This window comes from Dendrobates tinctorius, unplaced genomic scaffold, assembly GCF_039654945.1.
Source record: "Dendrobates tinctorius isolate UK_male_01 unplaced genomic scaffold, ASM3965494v1 ptg000107l, whole genome shotgun sequence".
Taxonomy (NCBI): Eukaryota; Metazoa; Chordata; class Amphibia; order Anura; family Dendrobatidae; genus Dendrobates; species Dendrobates tinctorius.
The window spans coordinates 49219833-49241016 of NW_027361775.1; the positions used below are offsets into that span (position 1 = coordinate 49219833).

A 21184-nucleotide genomic window follows, 5' to 3' on the forward strand; every position below is an offset into this window, starting at 1 on the left:
CATTCCCCAGCTTTCCTCCATCTCCCTCCATTCCCCATGTTCTCATCATTCCCCAGCTTTCCTCCATCTCCCTCCATTCCCTATGTTCTCATCATTCCCCAGCTTTCCTCCATCTCCCTCCATTCCTCCATATATTCATCATTCCCCAGCTTTCCTCCATCTCTCTCCATTCCTCCATATATTCATCATTCCCCAGCTTTCCTCCATCTCTCTCCATTCCTCCATATATTCATCATTCCCCAGCTTTCCTCCATCTCCCTCCATTCCCCATGTTCTCATCATTCCCCAGCTTTCCTCCATCTCCCTCCATTCCCCATGTTCTCATCATTCCCCAGCTTTCCTCCATCTCTCTCCATTCCTCCATATATTCATCATTCCCCAGCTTTCCTCCATCTCCCTCCATTCCTCCATATATTCATCATTCCCCAGCTTTCCTCCATCTCTCTCCATTCCTCCATATATTCATCATTCCCCAGCTTTCCTCCATCTCCCTCCATGTGTCCATCGCTCCCCAGCTTTCATCCATCTCTCTCCATTCCTCCATATATTCATCATTCCCCAGCTTTCCTCCATCTCTCTCCGTTCCTCCATATATTCATCATTCCCCAGCTTTCCTCCATCTCTCTCCATGTGTCCATCGCTCCCCAGCTTTCCTCCATCTCTCTCCATTCCTCCATATATTCATCATTCCCCAGCTTTCCTCCATCTCCCTCCATTCCTCCATATATTCATCATTCCCCAGCTTTCCGCCATCTCTCTCCATTCCTCCATATATTCATCATTCCCCAGCTTTCCTCCATCTCCCTCCATTCCTCCATATATTCATCATTCCCCAGCTTTCCTCCATCTCTCTCCATTCCTCCATATATTCATCATTCCCCAGCTTTCCTCCATCTCTCTCCATTCCTCCATATATTCATCATTCCCCAGCTTTCTTCCATCTCCCTCCATTCCTCCATATATTCATCATTCCCCAGCTTTCCTCCATCTCCCTCCATTCCCCATGTTCTCATCATTCCCCAGCTTTCCTCCATCTCCCTCCATTCCTCCATATATTCATCATTCCCCAGCTTTCCTCCATCTCCCTCCATTCCTCCATATATTCATCATTCCCCAGCTTTCCTCCATCTCTCTCCATTCCTCCATATATTCATCATTCCCCAGCTTTCCTCCATCTCTCTCCATGTGTCCATCGCTCCCCAGCTTTCCTCCATCTCCCTCCATGTGTCCATATATTCATCATTCGCCAGCTTTCCTCCATCTCTCTCCATTCCTCCATATATTCATCATTCCCCAGCTTTCCTCCATCTCTCTCCATTCCTCCATATATTCATCATTCCCCAGCTTTCCTCCATCTCCCTCCATTCCCTATGTTCTCATCATTCCCCAGCTTTCCTCCATCTCCCTCCATTCCTCCATATATTCATCATTCCCCAGCTTTCCTCCATCTCTCTCCATGTGTCCATCGCTCCCCAGCTTTCCTCCATCTCTCTCCATTCCTCCATATATTCATCATTCCCCAGCTTTCCTCCATCTCTCTCCATTCCTCCATATATTCATCATTCGCCAGCTTTCCTCCATCTCTCTCCATTCCTCCATATATTCATCATTCCCCAGCTTTCCTCCATCTCTCTCCATTCCTCCATATATTCATCATTCCCCAGCTTTCCTCCATCTCCCTCCATTCCCTATGTTCTCATCATTCCCCAGCTTTCCTCCATCTCCCTCCATTCCTCCATATATTCATCATTCCCCAGCTTTCCTCCATCTCCCTCCATTCCCCATGTTCTCATCATTCCCCAGCTTTCCTCCATCTCCCTCCATGTGTCCATCGCTCCCCAGCTTTCCTCCATCTCTCTCCATTCCTCCATATATTCATCATTCCCCAGCTTTCCTCCATCTCCCTCCATTCCCTATGTTCTCATCATTCCCCAGCTTTCCTCCATCTCCCTCCATTCCTCCATATATTCATCATTCCCCAGCTTTCCTCCATCTCTCTCCATGTGTCCATCGCTCCCCAGCTTTCCTCCATCTCTCTCCATTCCTCCATATATTCATCATTCCCCAGCTTTCCTCCATCTCTCTCCATTCCTCCATATATTCATCATTCCCCAGCTTTCCTCCATCTCCCTCCATTCCCTATGTTCTCATCATTCCCCAGCTTTCCTCCATCTCCCTCCATTCCTCCATATATTCATCATTCCCCAGCTTTCCTCCATCTCTCTCCATGTGTCCATCGCTCCCCAGCTTTCCTCCATCTCTCTCCATTCCTCCATACATTCATCATTCCCCAGCTTTCCTCCATCTCTCTCCATTCCTCCATATATTCATCATTCCCCAGCTTTCCTCCATCTCTCTCCATTCCTCCATATATTCATCATTCCCCAGCTTTCCTCCATCTCTCTCCATTCCTCCATATATTCATCATTCCCCAGCTTTCCTCCATCTCCCTCCATTCCTCCATATATTCATCATTCCCCAGCTTTCCTCCATCTCTCTCCATTCCTCCATATATTCATCATTCCCCAGCTTTCCTCCATCTCCCTCCATTCCTCCATATATTCATCATTCCCCAGCTTTCCTCCATCTCTCTCCATTCCTCCATATATTCATCATTCCCCAGCTTTCCTCCATCTCTCTCCATTCCTCCATATATTCATCATTCCCCAGCTTTCCTCCATCTCCCTCCATTCCTCCATATATTCATCATTCCCCAGCTTTCCTCCATCTCCCTCCATTCCTCCATATATTCATCATTCCCCAGCTTTCCTCCATCTCCCTCCATTCCTCCATATATTCATCATTCCCCAGCTTTCCTCCATCTCTCTCCATTCCTCCATATATTCATCATTCCCCAGCTTTCCTCCATCTCCCTCCATTCCTCCATATATTCATCATTCGCCAGCTTTCCTCCATCTCTCTCCATTCCTCCATATATTCATCATTCCCCAGCTTTCCTCCATCTCTCTCCATTCCTCCATATATTCATCATTCCCCAGCTTTCCTCCATCTCCCTCCATTCCTCCATATATTCATCATTCCCCAGCTTTCCTCCATCTCCCTCCATTCCTCCATATATTCATCATTCCCCAGCTTTCCTCCATCTCCCTCCATTCCTCCATATATTCATCATTCCCCAGCTTTCCTCCATCTCCCTCCATTCCTCCATATATTCATCATTCCCCAGCTTTCCTCCATCTCCCTCCATTCCCCATGTTCTCATCATTCCCCAGCTTTCCTCCATCTCCCTCCATTCCTCCATATATTCATCATTCCCCAGCTTTCCTCCATCTCCCTCCATTCCTCCATATATTCATCATTCCCCAGCTTTCCTCCATCTCTCTCCATTCCTCCATATATTCATCATTCCCCAGCTTTCCTCCATCTCCCTCCATTCCTCCATATATTCATCATTCCCCAGCTTTCCTCCATCCCTCTCCATTCCTCCATATATTCATCATTCCCCAGCTTTCCTCCATCTCCCTCCATTCCTCCATATATTCATCATTCCCCAGCTTTCCTCCATCTCCCTCCATTCCTCCATATATTCATCATTCCCCAGCTTTCCTCCATCTCCCTCCATTCCCTATGTTCTCATCATTCCCCAGCTTTCCTCCATCTCCCTCCATTCCTCCATATATTCATCATTCCCCAGCTTTCCTCCATCTCTCTCCATTCCTCCATATATTCATCATTCCCCAGCTTTCCTCCATCTCTCTCCATTCCTCCATATATTCATCATTCCCCAGCTTTCCTCCATCTCCCTCCATTCCCCATGTTCTCATCATTCCCCAGCTTTCCTCCATCTCCCTCCATTCCTCCATATATTCATCATTCCCCAGCTTTCCTCCATCTCCCTCCATTCCTCCATATATTCATCATTCCCCAGCTTTCCTCCATCTCTCTCCATTCCTCCATATATTCATCATTCCCCAGCTTTCCTCCATCTCCCTCCATTCCTCCATATATTCATCATTCCCCAGCTTTCCTCCATCTCTCTCCATTCCTCCATATATTCATCATTCCCCAGCTTTCCTCCATCTCTCTCCATTCCTCCATATATTCATCATTCCCCAGCTTTCCTCCATCTCCCTCCATTCCTCCATATATTCATCATTCCCCAGCTTTCCTCCATCTCCCTCCATTCCTCCATATATTCATCATTCCCCAGCTTTCCTCCATCTCCCTCCATTCCCCATGTTCTCATCATTCCCCAGCTTTCCTCCATCTCCCTCCATTCCTCCATATATTCATCATTCCCCAGCTTTCCTCCATCTCCCTCCATTCCTCCATATATTCATCATTCCCCAGCTTTCCTCCATCTCTCTCCATTCCTCCATATATTCATCATTCCCCAGCTTTCCTCCATCCCTCTCCATTCCTCCATATATTCATCATTCCCCAGCTTTCCTCCATCCCTCTCCATTCCTCCATATATTCATCATTCCCCAGCTTTCCTCCATCCCTCTCCATTCCTCCATATATTCATCATTCCCCAGCTTTCCTCCATCTCCCTCCATTCCTCCATATATTCATCATTCCCCAGCTTTCCTCCATCTCTCTCCATTCCTCCATATATTCATCATTCCCCAGCTTTCCTCCATCTCCCTCCATTCCTCCATATATTCATCATTCCCCAGCTTTCCTCCATCTCCCTCCATTCCTCCATATATTCATCATTCCCCAGCTTTCCTCCATCTCCCTCCATTCCTCCATATATTCATCATTCCCCAGCTTTCCTCCATCTCCCTCCATTCCCCATGTTCTCATCATTCCCCAGCTTTCCTCCATCTCTCTCCATTCCTCCATATATTCATCATTCCCCAGCTTTCCTCCATCTCCCTCCATTCCTCCATATATTCATCATTCCCCAGCTTTCCTCCATCTCCCTCCATTCCCCATGTTCTCATCATTCCCCAGCTTTCCTCCATCTCCCTCCATTCCTCCATATATTCATCATTCCCCAGCTTTCCTCCATCTCTCTCCATTCCTCCATATATTCATCATTCCCCAGCTTTCCTCCATCTCCCTCCATTCCTCCATATATTCATCATTCCCCAGCTTTCCTCCATCTCCCTCCATTCCCCATGTTCTCATCATTCCCCAGCTTTCCTCCATCTCCCTCCATTCCCTATGTTCTCATCATTCCCCAGCTTTCCTCCATCTCCCTCCATTCCTCCATATATTCATCATTCCCCAGCTTTCCTCCATCTCTCTCCATTCCTCCATATATTCATCATTCCCCAGCTTTCCTCCATCTCTCTCCATTCCTCCATATATTCATCATTCCCCAGCTTTCCTCCATCTCCCTCCATTCCCCATGTTCTCATCATTCCCCAGCTTTCCTCCATCTCCCTCCATTCCCCATGTTCTCATCATTCCCCAGCTTTCCTCCATCTCTCTCCATTCCTCCATATATTCATCATTCCCCAGCTTTCCTCCATCTCCCTCCATTCCTCCATATATTCATCATTCCCCAGCTTTCCTCCATCTCTCTCCATTCCTCCATATATTCATCATTCCCCAGCTTTCCTCCATCTCCCTCCATGTGTCCATCGCTCCCCAGCTTTCATCCATCTCTCTCCATTCCTCCATATATTCATCATTCCCCAGCTTTCCTCCATCTCTCTCCGTTCCTCCATATATTCATCATTCCCCAGCTTTCCTCCATCTCTCTCCATGTGTCCATCGCTCCCCAGCTTTCCTCCATCTCTCTCCATTCCTCCATATATTCATCATTCCCCAGCTTTCCTCCATCTCCCTCCATTCCCCATGTTCTCATCATTCCCCAGCTTTCCTCCATCTCGCTCCATTCCCCATGTTCTCATCATTCCCCAGCTTTCCTCCATCTCCTTCCATGTGTCCATCGCTCCCCAGCTTTCCTCCATCTTCTTTCCATGATACAAGTACACAGTGTTGGACTGGGGTGCTAAGGGCCCACCTGTAACATTGAAGTTGGGGGGCTCACTTTCCTCCTTCATAAATGTACCCATATCTCTATATAATAATAAACTGGGTAGTATGTATGTAGAAAAGCAGCATCTCATCTGTCATTAACCAGAGTGAATCAAGTGAATGATGCCAAGTGCTGCCCATACAGTGGTGTTGGGGGCCTCATCTCACGGGGCCCACCGGGGATTCCCCTGTTACCCTATGGGCCAGTCCGAACCTGCAAGTACAGACTTTCGCACCTGTCCTGGATCTGACCCCCGTGATTCCGGTCGCTGTGGCCCACCACCTGTCTTGTGTGTGTGTGGATCCTTCCAGCAGGGGGCAGCTGTTCTACCCCAGACAGTGGTGACCTTGTAGAGCCTTGGTGTTCGGACACTTGCACCGCACACAGGGCTCTCAGCTCCACACCGCACCTTTGGATACCTTTACCATTCACATTTGTAAACATAAAATAGTAAAAAATCCAGAAGGTCCACGGTCCTATAAGGCAGATGATTGTACCGGATGATCCAGCAGTGCAGGAGTTAAAGCTCCAGCTGCCCGAGCACATGATGTCATGCGATTGTGTGACTGGCCCAGCCCTGCACGTATTTTGTCCTCTCTCCCCTACCATACAATCCTAGTCGGGCTGCCCTGATTGCATCGGAGCTTGCCTGCACACAGCTCGGGCATCGTGCGATCCGGCAGGGATCCTCCGCCGATGACAGGTGTCCGGCCATCACACCGGCCAGTGTGCGGTCTCAGCGCTGACTGACCTGCCGGGGCGGAGTGACGCCAGCCGGCGGCAGACATGACCGAGGTCACTATCGACAGCTCCAAGCTGCCCGGAGTCAAGGAAGGTAAATGTTCTGTCCTGCGCCCCCTCCCCTCAGGCTTGGGGACACGGGCCGCCAAGGGTTACCCGGCTCCTATTAACCCCCGGGCCTGGTGTGGGTTGCCTGCTGGCACAGTGTAATGTGGGGATGCGCCCCCTGTCTCTCACCACAGGTAGCACATGGCTGCTGCTGGTTGTGGCGCAGGGGCCCCTGCTAAAGGGAATAATGTCACTTTCCTGCAGTGTGACCGGAGTGGACATATGACCGTGTGTCCGATTTTTGGTTTCAGAAAGCGCCGTACCCTAAAAAAAAAAAAATAAACCCTTTCCTTTACTCACCCTCCCCAGGTCCAGTGTGGAGTGTCCGCCCCCGCTCCGTGTCAGCTATGGTCTGCAGCACTGCAGCCAATCGGTGAACTCTGCAGCTCGTGTCGCCAACCCAGTCAGAGCCGTCCTATGACAGACACAAACGACGGCCGGGTGCCGTCACAGATTCATGAGGTCCATTGGATTTTCGATTGGATGCTCATTATATATATATATATATATATATATCTAAAAATCCAACAGTCTCGTGTAGCAGACTTGTGTTCAACTGGTAAATATAATGGAACTTGTGATGAAGTCTCTGCTACTTGGTAGTATATAGCGGTAGTGTCCAACATGCTGTAAAACTACATATCCCAGCATGCCCTGACAGCAGCAGACGACTTGAAAATCTCTGGTACATAGATTTATAAGGAAGCTTCAGTATTGGGGCAGAAGTCTGTATATAGCGCTTGATATACAGGGGTTTCCGTGCTGCTGATCCTGTGTAAGGTCTCCTTCACATGGCCGTGTGGTATGTGGGTTTTCAGTATAACCTATGCTGCTGTGCCCATGGCCGTGTAAGCCACAAGGAGACCCGTCCATTGTTTACCGGCAACACCGATGACAAGGGCCAGTGCAAGTCTATGGGTGCGTGAGACACAGAACATGGACGGCATCAGTGGACAGTCCGTGTGCTGTGCGTGTGTAAGGCCAGTCTCACACGTCCTGATATGTCCGGTACCGGAGATGTCCGTGTGGTATCCGTGTGCTGTCTGTGTGCGATCAGTATGCTGTCCCTGTGTCTGTGTATTGAAACAATTTGTTTCAATGTTATCCCTATGACTTTTAAAATGCACACGGACGCCATCCGTGTGTGGTACGTGTTTACACATTGACTTGTATGGGTCCGTGAGATCCGTGCTGTCGCTCAAAAACAGACATGTCAATGTGACTTGCACACGGACACATAGACCCATGGTCTACGTGTGTCAGTATCTCCGCTACGTGAAAAAACTGTCACCACACGTACTGGAGCCACTGACTTGTGAAACTGGCCTTACATAGTATAGGAGAAGCTGTGTCGTTTCTTTTTCCTTAGCCATACCGGAAAACCACTGGTGGCACACTGAGCGAAGAACAGATCCAAAACCCTGATGAATGTGTGATGGGGGCCTATGTTCTAGTATGAGGGGAGTGGTCCGAGCTGTCCCCAAATGTTCCACGGTCAAGATTTTACTTTCTGTTATTTTATCTAGGAATAAAGGGTCATATTGGAGGCACTTCATATACATTAAAGAGAGCTCTACGAAATGTACACGCTCGGGGTATGAGATTTGGGCTCCACCGTGAATAAATCATTATCTTAAAAAACTAAAACGTTGACGTTCTGTGGGTGACACAGTGTCAGACTGAAGAACATTGGGCCCACCAGAGAATCTGATTCTGAGGGCCCACCTTTCTCCCCCACTGAAGAGCCCCCTAGGAACTGCAAAGTTTACACTATGAACTCTCCTCAAGGAGAAGCCAGGTCCCACCGGAGGATTCTCTAGTGGGCCAGTCCAACCCTGGGTGACACGGTCACTTTGGCTCTATGCCACCTATTTGGAGTTACCAACTGGGATGGATGGGACAAAAAGGAAACCTAAATCAATGGCACAATCTGTGCAGTTTATGGCTCCACTCTGTTCTGACACCTGGTGTGTAATGATGGGTTTAATCAATGTTCCTGATCCTATTTGTGACTTGTGATATATAAATAGCCGTCTATTGATGTGGTGCTATCATTGGGAACCTCGGAGTAAAGTGACAGATCCAGTTCTTCCAGGCGTTTAGATTTTGCTGGCTTAGAAATCTCCTTGTCCGTCGTCGGCTGCACCAGGTCCTGTGTCCTATGGGACTAAACATTCCCAAATAATCCTGCCAGCTTCAGGAAAGACTCCCCCTTCTCTTCCTCCCCAAGCTTGACCCCGGCTCCCAGCAGTCAATCATCCTCCTATAGACTGGTTGTATGTTTAGTAATGCTGCCGATGATGGCCATTCTTGTTCCTATTCTCCCTTCCATAGTTGAAAATCTGTGATTATAATCTCATGATTGGGTTACTTATTGGTAAATCCTTTCCTTATCTTGTGCTGATTGCGGTTTAATATAGACAAGTGCGGCATTTACAAGTGTAGGTGTAGTGTATCCGCACACATGTTGGACCTGTCACATAAAGGGGTTTTCCGCAATCACTGTATCAATGGTGAATCCCTAAAGCCGGCAATTAATGACATCAGTGGGGATCCGGCTCTTCTAATCCCGGCCAATATGCGGCCTTTCCATTGTACCTGAACACCGACAGTGTACATTTTGTAGTGACTGTGCAGGGTATAGTCGCATTCATGTGATGGGGAGATCGCTTGTACTCAACATGACTATTAAGAAATGTATAACATGCTAATAATGTGTGATGCAGAGTCTGCAAAAGGAAGCAAAATACGGACACCTAAACAGCACCAAAGCCCATAATGGGGATGGGTGCTGCTATCTGTGACACAGAGGTCTGAGCAAGGAGGAATTTACACTACAGATCTACAAAAAAATAACTACAAACTCCATTTTATTAAAGTATCTGATTTCATATCTCATACATTATCCATGAGCTTTCTTTAGCGTGACTCTCCCCACATATTGTTAAACTTAGTACTTAAGGGCTTGTCCACTGCTAGAACAACCCCTTCTTGATCTAAATGTTTGGCCCCAATAAAATAAAAAGGTGATTCTCCCGTCACAGCGCCTTTCCAGCCTTGTTGGCATTCGCGGTGCCAGGGCTCACATGCAGTTGTTACGACATCTGAGCCTGGCGCCCAATCAGCATTGCCGTTGCTGTCCCCGCCTTCACATGGTTAATGAGCAGAAAGTTAGCGGCAGCTACAGCTGTCACTTCCTTTCAATTACCTAACTGTACGAAGGCGGGAACGGTGACGCCAGCGCTGATTGGGCACCGGGCTCACATGTCATAACCGCATGGGAGCCCTGGGAACGTGAGTGCCAACAATGCTGGAACGGCACCAGCACGGGAGGTGAGTATAAGTTTTTATTTTAGCGAGGCCAAACGTTTAGATCAAGAAGGGGTTGTTCTAGTAGTCGACAACCCCTTTAAATAAAAAGTCCATGTTATTTATTCGACTAAAATGATCATTTTTGTGCAGCATAAAAAAATAAAAAAATCATTGTCAGTCTAGGTGCACTCATTAATCTGGTATAGATCTCATTTGTGCTATATCGCGGAATGCGCCTCTTTTACTTTCTTGTGCTTGTGTAAAGAGGCATTCAAGCGCCCTCCTGTCGGTGAGTTTACTGATCGCGGTCATGTTGTGCCGCAGGGAGGTCTTAGGAAATAGACCCTAACACTTTAGACTATAAGTATATGTTGTGTTGCTCCACTATCTGGTAAAGGCCGGGGTCACACTAGCATATGGCTTCGGATGCGAGAGCTAACCCTTGATTCCTGCTCTGCTGCGAACGGGAGCCGAGTGTCATGTGACTGCTCCGATCCTCTCGCACAGAGAAGATCGGAGCACAGCTGCGGAGGAGGCGGAGAAAGTAATTTCTCCATCTCCTCCATTGCCGGGGTCAGCGTATAGCGCACAGCACTCCAATGATATGAGTGATGTGCGTTGTCTCCCTCGCACCTATAGATTTATATGGGTGTGAGTGAGCCGAGACTTGGCTGAGTGTCAGTAACAATGACAGTGTGCTGCGATTTCACTCTCACGTTGAAAACGGCCGAGGAAAAAAAAAACGCTGATGGGAGCTGCCCCATAGATGAATACTGGTCCGAGTGCTGTACGATGTTTTATCACATAGCTCTCATCCGTATTCCTCGCTAGTGTGACCCCGTCCAAAAGGGAACTATGGTCATTCTGCGAGGATGTGGCCTCTGCCTTGCCTTTAATTGATGGGGAGCGTTGCGATGGGACCTCCTCTTCATGATTGGTGGTCTGAGGACCTGCTCGTATTGGGACACTACGCCATGGTTCCTCCGGTTTCTTCCCTTTCTGTTGGTGCTTATGGAGTGAAACATTCGCGCTGTCTGGAGACGGATTAGTTCTCCTCTGTATCCTAATAAAATGTGGCTTTTGGAGATTCCATTCCCATTACTCACAGAGCTGTTGTGTAAGGTCGTGTTAATTATTAACTCTCTGTACTGATGATTGCTGACCAGAAAGCTGCTGTCGCTTTTTTTTCCCCAAGAAGTTTGGTTTTCTCCATAGTTTGCTTTGTGTCTAGCGCAGATGGGCCATATACGGTAAGTCAGGGATCATTCACCCAACCATATTCTTGGTCTGAGTGCTGCCCATTTAATTAAAAAAACAAATCAATAAAAAAATCTGAGCCTGTGCTCCAGTTCCTTCTGTAGATCAGATGAGACTCGGCCATTCAGGTCTAAGGGTGCACAAAAACATCGGATGCCGTATGTATAGTATCCGATGCTGTTATACAAGATTGATAGCTGCTGTAAAAAAAAAAAAAAAAAAACGGATTGCATATGGATGACAATTGGGAAAAAAATTGTCATTTTTCTGGATTAACTTTTTTTTTTGTATACGGTTGTGTAACCCTTCCCGAAGTGCATGAATTCTCACTTGCTCGAGGCTTTCGGTAACATTGTGGCTTCACCTTAGCGGGTAACTCCATTTCACTGGCACTATATACCTGGCTCATGAGTTGAGCAGGCTGTGTACCCACGTAAGCAGGTTTTTTTTTTTTGTTTTTTTTTTTGGAAAGAAGTCCGTTTTTTTTCTTTTCTGCATACGTGGGTACATAGCCTAAAACAGCAGTGTAGAATATCTGGCCGTGTGTTTTCTAGAATGTTTGCGTTGTTCTCAGTAGAAATCATTGAACAAACAGACTTGAGGAAACGGCCAGAATCAATGGTTGCTGCATAGAGGCGTTACATTGTGCGTGTGTACACTGGTGTGTGATTTCTGGAGTGCGTGTGTCTATTATACTTTACCCCTGATTTTGGCTTACAAAGGCTGAACATGGAGACTAGAATTTTTCTATTTTATTTTTTTTTATCACTTAAAAAAAATTCCAAACTCTGAGTTTTCCTCATACCTAAAGAAACAAACAAAACCCAAAAAACTGATGTCTGAGTGAGGCCTAAGGTGCATTTACATTGGACAATCCAGGCATTTAAAGGGGTTGTCTGGAGTTCTTAATTGGTTAAAACTGCAAAAAGCTTGTAAAAGCAGGCACATTTCCTTATTGCCTCTTACTATTCTGAAGAACAGAGGGCTTTTTTTAATTCTATTGGTTACACCCACCTCACAGCCTTAGTGCTGCTGAGTATCTAGGTAGGGCCGAGTCTCGCATGTTAATACCCGGTACTACCGCCGGCACTCAGGAGCGGAGCATACGGCCGCATAGCAATACATGGAGCCGCACATTCCACTCCTGAGTGCCGGGTATTATCATGCGGGACTCGGCCGTATTCCTCGCATGTGTGATCCCGGCCTACGGAGCTTGCCCCACTTACAGGCTCTATAAGCTAGAGCCGGCACGGGCAATTAATTTTCCCAAGGGGCCACATAAGACTGGAACTGTGGAAGGTGGAACAAATAGGTCAAACTTGATTCTGATTATATTTGTATTACGGTAATTTTTATTAATGTTGAGCAGAATTAAGTATGTTGACCAGCTGCTACCATTAATAAATGTTCCGATAGGGCTTATTACCTTTAGCAGCTCAAAACTATATAATGTCCAGTATTTTATTAAAAACAGCAAATCAGTGTTCTTTTTGTTCATCCCTTTTACCTTGATCAACGCTGTCGCTCCCAATACTATGATATCCTTACAGTCATGATCATCCCACACAGTATGAAGGAACCAGGATCCATGAGCTCCCTGTTCATCATCGTATTCACTGGTGTATGTCTCCCAAGACTGCAGATAATGGTGAAATTGATCCGTTGGCCAGGAGCGGCTGAGTGGGGTGGGATGCCACTGTTTCCAGCCTTGGGGCTGTCTGGGTCCATTGGGCTGGACAGGAATAGGTGAAGTCCCGCAGGTGGCCTGTTCTACAAAGGCTTTTAATCAGGGGAATGAGTATTCCTAGGCCCACTCAATCATAATGATTGTTTAATGCACACACATCCTTCGGCTAGTTCAGAAGACCTGAATGCCAGATCTACCAAACATAGTCAAAGATGAAGCAGTTGGCTCACGTTGGGAGGCCGAGCGGTTGGGCTGGATCTTCTGGTCCTTGTTTCACAGATGTGTGAACCAGCCATAGCGCTGTCCTCTCAGTATATGTGCGCCAATAACATGATGCTCGTCCGTTTGTTCTCACTGGTGGTTTAGTAAACCTTACTTTATAATTATCCTACCTTTTACATCAACTCGGAAGAAGAAAAATCAGCAGCCAGAGCCAATGACAAGACAGGAGGTGTATTGTCTGACTACCTGTAGGCACTGCATGTAGCTAAGCTGTAGTCGCAGATCACAGCTCGGTCATGAGGATGGATTCACACTGGCCATAACGGTCGCAAAATCGTCTTTGGGTGCAGTCAGATGGCCATATAAATCGGGCATAGCAGAGAACACAGTGCATGGACTGGCCTGATCAGAGCGTGACAGCTTCATGTATTTCTAGGCTGAAACGCTCTGGTCAAGAGAGCAGCTGGCCAGTCCGTGCACTACATTCCCATCTTTGATAAAGGCTATGTGCACATGTTTCGGATCTTCTGTGGATTTTCCGTGTGGAATCGCTGCAGATCTGCAAGTGATTTACAGTACAATGTAAATCAATGAAAAAAAAAAAAAAAATGCTGTGGGAAAAATCCGCATGGAATCCGCTTCGGATTATTTTAAGGACCATGTCAATTCTTTTTGCGAAACCGCAAGCGTCTTTACACCCATTCCATTATAGAAATCCGCAGGGGTAAAAACGCATGCCAATCAGCAAAGAATCCGCCGGAAATCCCCGCAAAAAAAGCGCAGATTTTGACCTGCGGATTCTGCTAAGAGATGCGGATTCTGTGCGGAAAAATCCGCAGGACAATCCGCAACGTGTGCACATAGCCTTATTATGGCCATCTGGCTGCTCCATAACATGCAGCATTTGATGTGGAAATGCTACAGAATTTCTGCAGATAGCCTTCAGACTCCAAGGTAAACGCTCTTTTAATCCGCATGGATTTTACTACTACAGCCCTAAATCAGCCATGCTGAAAAAGTGCCGAAAAGAAAGTTCCAAGGAAAATGGAGGGGTAGGAAAGACGTGCTGACTTTGTAAGAGTTTTGGCTAATGACCTTGTAATGTGGGGTTATCGCTCCTGATTTTCACAACCTCTACAGTGACCTCTCCCTTATGGTAAAAATAGCGACTGTTTGTTTTGGTGGTTTATTGTCAGTGTGTGTAATGCTTTACACAGGCCGAAATTACAGTAATCTACTGACATGTTGTCTGTTTGCAACTTTTCAACACATCTATGGTTTGAAAAGCTGGCCGGCGAGCCATAGGCCAAGACTAATCGACAGGTCACGCGGAGAGGAGCAGAATAAAGGCCGGGGGCTACACTGGCCTCGAGTCTTCTCTGCCTATGGTCCACAGCTGGCGAGGGAAACTTTTCTCTGCAATGCTACGGTGTCTCACAGCATAACCTACCTCACTCCAATATGGCAGCCAGGCTCTGATTATAGTGGTTCAGGCCGCATGAATCTAGTGACCGGTTCCCTTTAAGCTCTACTCACCAAGGCCCAATTTCATTCTTGCAATTTTTTTTTTTTCCTCTTCGTTCTTCCAAGAGCCATAACTTCTTTTTCTACAACAGAACCGTACAGGGGCTCCTTCTTCTTCTTTTTTTTTTTTTTTTTTTTTTTTTTTTTTTTTTTTTTTTTTTTCCTCTTGAAGATTTGTAGTTTAGTTGGACAATGACACCGTTCGCCATTTTAACACACTGAAATCCCCCATTCATTGTGCGAGACAAATGACCTGACAGCATTTTTCTACCAGTCAGTACTATTCCGTTGTTGCCAACATTGTGTAGGTATTTTCTTTATAATATTTAATATCTATTTTAAAATGTCACCATTTTCCGAGATCTAAAAAATTTTTTTCCCCCATTCAGTGGCGCTGTATTAGGTCATTCAGGTATATAGCAAAAATCCTTCTCTTAGTGATTTGAAAAAGTATTTATATCCCTTGAACTTTTTGAGCTTTTTTTTTTTTTTCACGTTACACACGCACAAACTTAAATGTGTTTTATTGGGATTTTATGTGATCTGCCAATATGAATTTGAGGTGAAAAGAAAATTTATACTTGGTTTTCTAATATTTAAAATAAAAAAATCAGAGAATTGTGATGGTCGTTTGTATTCAGTTCCTTGTAGTCTGATATTGTTAAAGAAAATTCTGAGTGATCAGTTGCCTCCAGAAGTCAAATGTGAAGGCCTCAGAAGTTTGGTTGAGAACATTAGGGATCAAACAGCATCATGAGAACTAAGTGTAAAGCAGGATTCGGTTATAATTAAAAAAAAAAAAAAATAGCCCAACCTCTGAACTTCTCACGGAGCACTGTTCAATTAATCATCCAAAAGTGGGAGGCGTTTGGCACAACCGCAAACCTACCAAGGTATGGCTGTCCATTTAAATTTGCATCCTAATCAAGGGTGGCACTAATTAGAGAAGTAGCCAAGAGGCCCATGGACACTGGAGCAAGTGCAGAGATCCACAGATTAGGTGGGAGAATTGTTCCTCAGAGCAAGCTATTAGTTGTATACTACACAAATCTGGCTTTTATGGAAGAGCAATTAGAAAAAAGCCATTCTTGACAGCCTTAAGTCTGGCATATCATCCTGAAAATGCCATCCCCACCGTCAAACGTGGTGGTGTCAGCATCACGCTGTGAGGAAACTTTCTGCAGCAGGAACAAGGAAGTTCGCTAGAATTGCTGGGAAGATGGATGCAGCTAAATACAGGGCAATCCTAGAGGAAAATCTTAGTCTGCAAAGCTTTGAGATTTGGGTGAAGATTCACCTTTCAGCAGGACAACAATCCTAAACATACTAACGGCTACAATGCAAAGGTTTAGATCAAAGCATATTAATGTGTGTGAATGGCCAGTCATAGTACAGACCTAAATCCCATAGAAAATCTGTTACAAGACTTGATAATTGCTGTTCTGATGCCTCCATCTGATCTCACTGATCTAGAGCCAGTTTGCAAAGACTGAACTAAAATGTCATCCGCTAGATGTGCAGAGCTGGTAAGGACATACCCCCAAAAGACATACAGCAGAAACTTCAGCGAAAGGTGGTCCTATTCTGGGGGAAGGGGAGAATGAATACAAATGCATGTCACAATTTTCAGACTTATGTTTTTGGAATAAATAGAAAAATCGTGTCATTTCCTTTTACACTTCACAAATAGTATTTTGAGTTGGTGTATCACATAAAATACCAGTAAAATGTTTTTTGTGGGTGTAACATGAGAAAATTTGGAAACGTTCACGGGGTATGAACACTTTTTCAAGGCAATGTATGAAGCCCACCCTGTAGGCTTCACAGGAATACCAACATGGCAGCGATGTGTCCTCTGCTACAGTGACAACCACTCGGCAACATTGGATGGTGGGGAAGTCATAGTGGCGAAAACGCACACACCACAGCAATGGTGGAACTTAAATGCTTCTGTCTGTGATTGACGGTGGCATTTATGGGGTTAATCCTTTAAGATTCACATTGTTTCTATACCACACTATATAAATATACAATGGAAGATCTGTATATAATTAAAATAACGGGAATCTAAACTTTGTCTGCTGTTTAGGCCAGATGGTCTTCATCCACGTCTATTTTTGTATTCCGGTTAACCCTTTCCCTGCTGGTGTAGAGTATGCTATGTATACGGCCTGAAAGTGTTAGATGGCCGATGGAAGACTCACGGTACATGGACATCTTGTTTTGTGCAGTTTCTGATTATTAACTTCTTAAATAACGTCCTCATATTCCATAGCATTTACAGATGCGGTCATCACTGTCCCCATTGGGGATCGTAATTTAAATTCCCTATCAGTATAATGTCTTGGTGTGGGTTTTTTTTCAGGGTACTCCGATTTCCTCCCACACTCCAAACATGGGGAGAACATACAAACTCCTTGCAGATGCTGTCCTGGGTGGAAATCCCACTAGAGACCTTCTCATTGTAAAGCAGCAATGCTAACCACTGAGCCACCATGATGTGCCAATAATTTTGAGGCCCTTTGTGTTTCCGGTTAAAAAAAAAAAAAAATGTAATAGAGGTGTGTGTAATAATGGAGTTCATATGTTTTTATTTTTTCCCTCTCCGTTGATTGTAGACATATTATCAGAGTATTTGTCACCTAATGAGTACATTTTCATTAAAAGGACTCTGTCAGCACAGAGTGACTGTTCACGCAAAGTTTCGCCGCTCAGTGCTCTCGCCAGGAAACTGCTCTGCCTGGATGAGATTTTAGTTACAGCCCCTATAAACGATCACACGTGCTGCTCTCGAGATGTTATCTTGATCTGTAATGAGAAAATATGAAAAGGGGTCATTTGGAAAGTAGGTTGGTCTTTCTATGCATTTCCGAAATTTAGGGTTCGCTTACACAGGTGTCCGCTGAGTGTTATGTGCTGTCTTATCGGATAGCACTCTGTCCAATGTTATACTATGGGGCGGTTCTGATCTGCGATTATCTCATGCCGATTTGGCTTGAGTAAACAATCGCAGCATGACGCGACAGCATCCATTAGTCGGATGTCATCCGAGTGCAGTCCGATTTTGTGCTGTTGCGGGCAATGGAGGAGCTGGAGAAATTACTTTTTGTCTGTCTGAACAGTCTGTGGTGCAACGTGGCGTTGGTGGATGGAGTGAGAGATGATGTCCAAGATGTGTATGATTAGGATTCCGGTCTGGGGAACGGGCAGGCCAGTCCATAGCATCAACGTCTTCATGTAGGAACTTCAGCCACGTAAGGCCTACCGTTGTCATGCATCAGAAGGAACACAGAGTCGAGTGCATCTGCATATGGTCTCACAATGGGTGTGAGGATCTCATTCCAGTACCTAATGGCAGTCAGAGTACCTCTGATTAGCACATGGAGGGCTGTGCGGCCTTCCAAAGAAATTCCTCTTCATACCATTAGTGACCCACTGCCAAACCAGTCATACTGGAGGATATTGCAGGCAGGAGAAAGTTCTCCACAGCATTTCAAGACTGTCTCGTGTGCTCACTGTACCTGCTCTCATCCTTGAAGAGCAAAGGGCACCAAAGTCGAACCTGCCAATCTTGTTCTCTGGCAAATACCAATCGCCCTGCACGGTGCTGGACTGAAAGCACAACTCCCACTTGTGGACGTCGGGCTCTCCTGCCACCCTAATGGACTCAATTTCTGACAGTTTGAGCAGATACTTGGATTTAAGTGGCCTGCTGGAGGTCATTTTGCAGGGCTCTGACACTGCTCCTCCTGTTCCTCCCTTCACACAGGAGGAGGTAGTGGTGTTCTTGGCCTCCTGTGCCCCCTCCATCTCATGATGTATTTGCCTGTCTCCTGGTATCTGCTCCATTATCTGGACACTGTGCTGACAGATAAAGATAAACTTCTTTACACAGCTTACATTGATATGCCATCCTGGATGAGCTGCACTACCTGAGCAACTTCTGTGAGTTGTAGACATCGCCTGATGCTACAGTCCTGTACCTCTAGAAGTGAGAGCAATGACAAAATGAGCAAACCGGCCAAAAAAAGATGAGAACAGAGAAATGGTCTGTGGTCATCCCTGTAGAACCACTGCTTTTTATAGGAGTTCTATTGCTAATTGCCTAACATTTTTGCCTGTGTGTTCCATTTGCACAACAGCTGGAGAAAATGATTCACATTTTGTATTTCTTCATAACTTGACAGGTTGATTTCACTGAAGTGTGATTGACTTGGATTTACATTGCTTAAGTTTTCCCTGGATCTGAACCCAGAGAAGTGTGGGTACCTGCCGTGTTTTATGTTTTTTACCCAGCTGGAGCTCACTTTCTTGAAAGTGAGCAACTTCTTTTAAAGCCCCTCTGCTTTAGAGATGTCTCCCAGCAGATCTCTCATAGAGAATTCGAGGGCTCCAGTGTATGGGCCCCGTCACACTATAGCGACTCGCCAGCGATCCCGACTACGATATCAACTTGCCAGGATCGCTGGTGTGTCGCTACATGATCGCTGGTGAGCTGCCAAACAGGCAGCTTCACCAGCGATCAGCACCAGCGACGACGAGCGCGCGCTGCGCTGTGTACCTTTTAGATACCAGCGCACTGGTGCAGGGAGCTGGTAACCAAGGTAAACATCGGGTTTCTAAGCGCCGCGCGGTGCTTAGAAACTCGCTGTCAACTTGGTTACCAGCTCCCTGCACCAGCGCGTTGGTATCTAAGGTACACTGCGGGTATCTAAGCGACGCGTGGCGCTTAGAAACCCGCTGTTTACCTTGGATACGAGCTGGGAGCTCGCTGATCGTTGCTCTCCCGCCTGCCACACGCAGCGATGCGTGCTGGCCAGCGGGAGACCAACGATCAAAAAAAAGTCCAGGGCATTTGAGCACAATCAGCGATACCCGGCAGGGGGGGCCGGTCGCTGATACCTGTCACACACAGCAATATCGCTGGTGAGATCGCTGTTGCATCACAAAACTTGTGACTCAGCAGCGATCTCTCTAGCGATCTCGCCCTGTGTGACGGGGGCTTATGGGAGAGTCGGCAAAGATGGATGCCGGCTAAACCATCGTCCAGCTGACAGCCATCTAATGCTTAAGCCCTTATACACATTAGACTGTCAGCTGAACTTGCTGATAATGAGGAGTTCTGTCGACAGTCTAATGTGTATGTGAGCCCTGGAAAAAAAAATATATAGAAGGGGTTGAAGCATGTTTCATTTTGGGCAGCCGCTCTTCTTGTTCTCCCTTAGATAAGTTCTTTCCAGGTCTAGCAGTTCCTCTCGCATAGAGAATGCAGGGGCTCTAGGAAGACCAATATTCCTTATACCCATGAAAGCATTAAAAACAAATCTGTGCTGCAGGAACAGAACCTAAATCTTTTTTAAAGGGAGTCTGTCACCCCTTTTTTGAGATATCATATGATATCATTCAATTGTGAGTCACATAAGGATTCTCTTAGTACTTTTGCTTCCCCCTGACCCCGCACCTTTCATGCATAAATACCTTTTTTATATCGGTTCAGATGTATGTAAACTGCCACTGTCCGGTCTGATGGGCGGGGCTTATTCACCTGCTCCCTCCCTCCCTGTCTTTCTCTACACAAGAAGAAATTCGTTGATCAAGACAGGGTGGGGGGGATAGCAGGTGAATAAGCCCCGCCCAGCGGACCGGACAGCGGTAGTTTACATACATCTGAACCGATATAAACAAGGTGTTTATGCATGAAAGGTGCTTTGTCAGGGGAAGCAAAAGTACTAAGAGAATCCATATGTGACACACAATTGAATGACTTCATTATATGATATCTCAAAAAAAGGGGTGATTGTTATGAATGGGTCACCGAGGAGGAAAAAAAACAAGCTAAGTCTCAGAAAACCAGAGAGGTTGGTAACTATGCAGATTGCAGATCCCTGATCTTAACCACACAACTAGCAGCAGTCGTGGAGTGTTCCTACGATGATCCTAGACTCATCGTCACAACCGGAGAGCTACATAAGCCTAAAGCAGGAAAAGAGGAAAACTAACTGCCCCAGAGCAGACCCCCAAAGGAAAGACAGCCCCCCACATGTATTGACGGTGAAACAAGATGAAAACACAAACAAAGGCAGGAAAATAGGCTGAGCAAACGATGGGGCCCGACTAACTAGAAAGGACAGAAAGGGAAAGACACTGTCTGCAATCTGCCAAAAAACCCTACCAAAATAATGTCCCCCAACACTTCTGATAGCAAAATTAACCCTGAAGTCACTAGACTTCTCCCTCTATATCAGCACTCTGAAATATTCTGAGACAGAGCAAAAAGAGGCCAATCTAATAAGGGACAAAAAAGGCAAATTGGCAAATACAGATAAATAGAAGTGGAAATTCAGCATAGCCCCTGCTGGCTGACCACACAAAAAACT

At 46.1% G+C, this 21184-nt stretch overlaps 1 protein-coding gene across 1 annotated transcript in view; it reads left to right on the forward strand.

Moving 5' to 3' along the window:
• Window positions 1–6546: 6546 nt before the first annotated feature.
• The window catches only part of CCDC50 (coiled-coil domain containing 50), a 35236-nt gene continuing 20598 nt past the window's right edge, over window positions 6547–21184 (forward strand). The window contains exon 1 of the mRNA XM_073589433.1: window positions 6547–6791. Within this exon, the coding sequence (XP_073445534.1) occupies window positions 6743–6791 (49 nt within the window). The 5' untranslated portion in view covers window positions 6547–6742. The remainder of the gene's footprint in view (window positions 6792–21184) is intronic.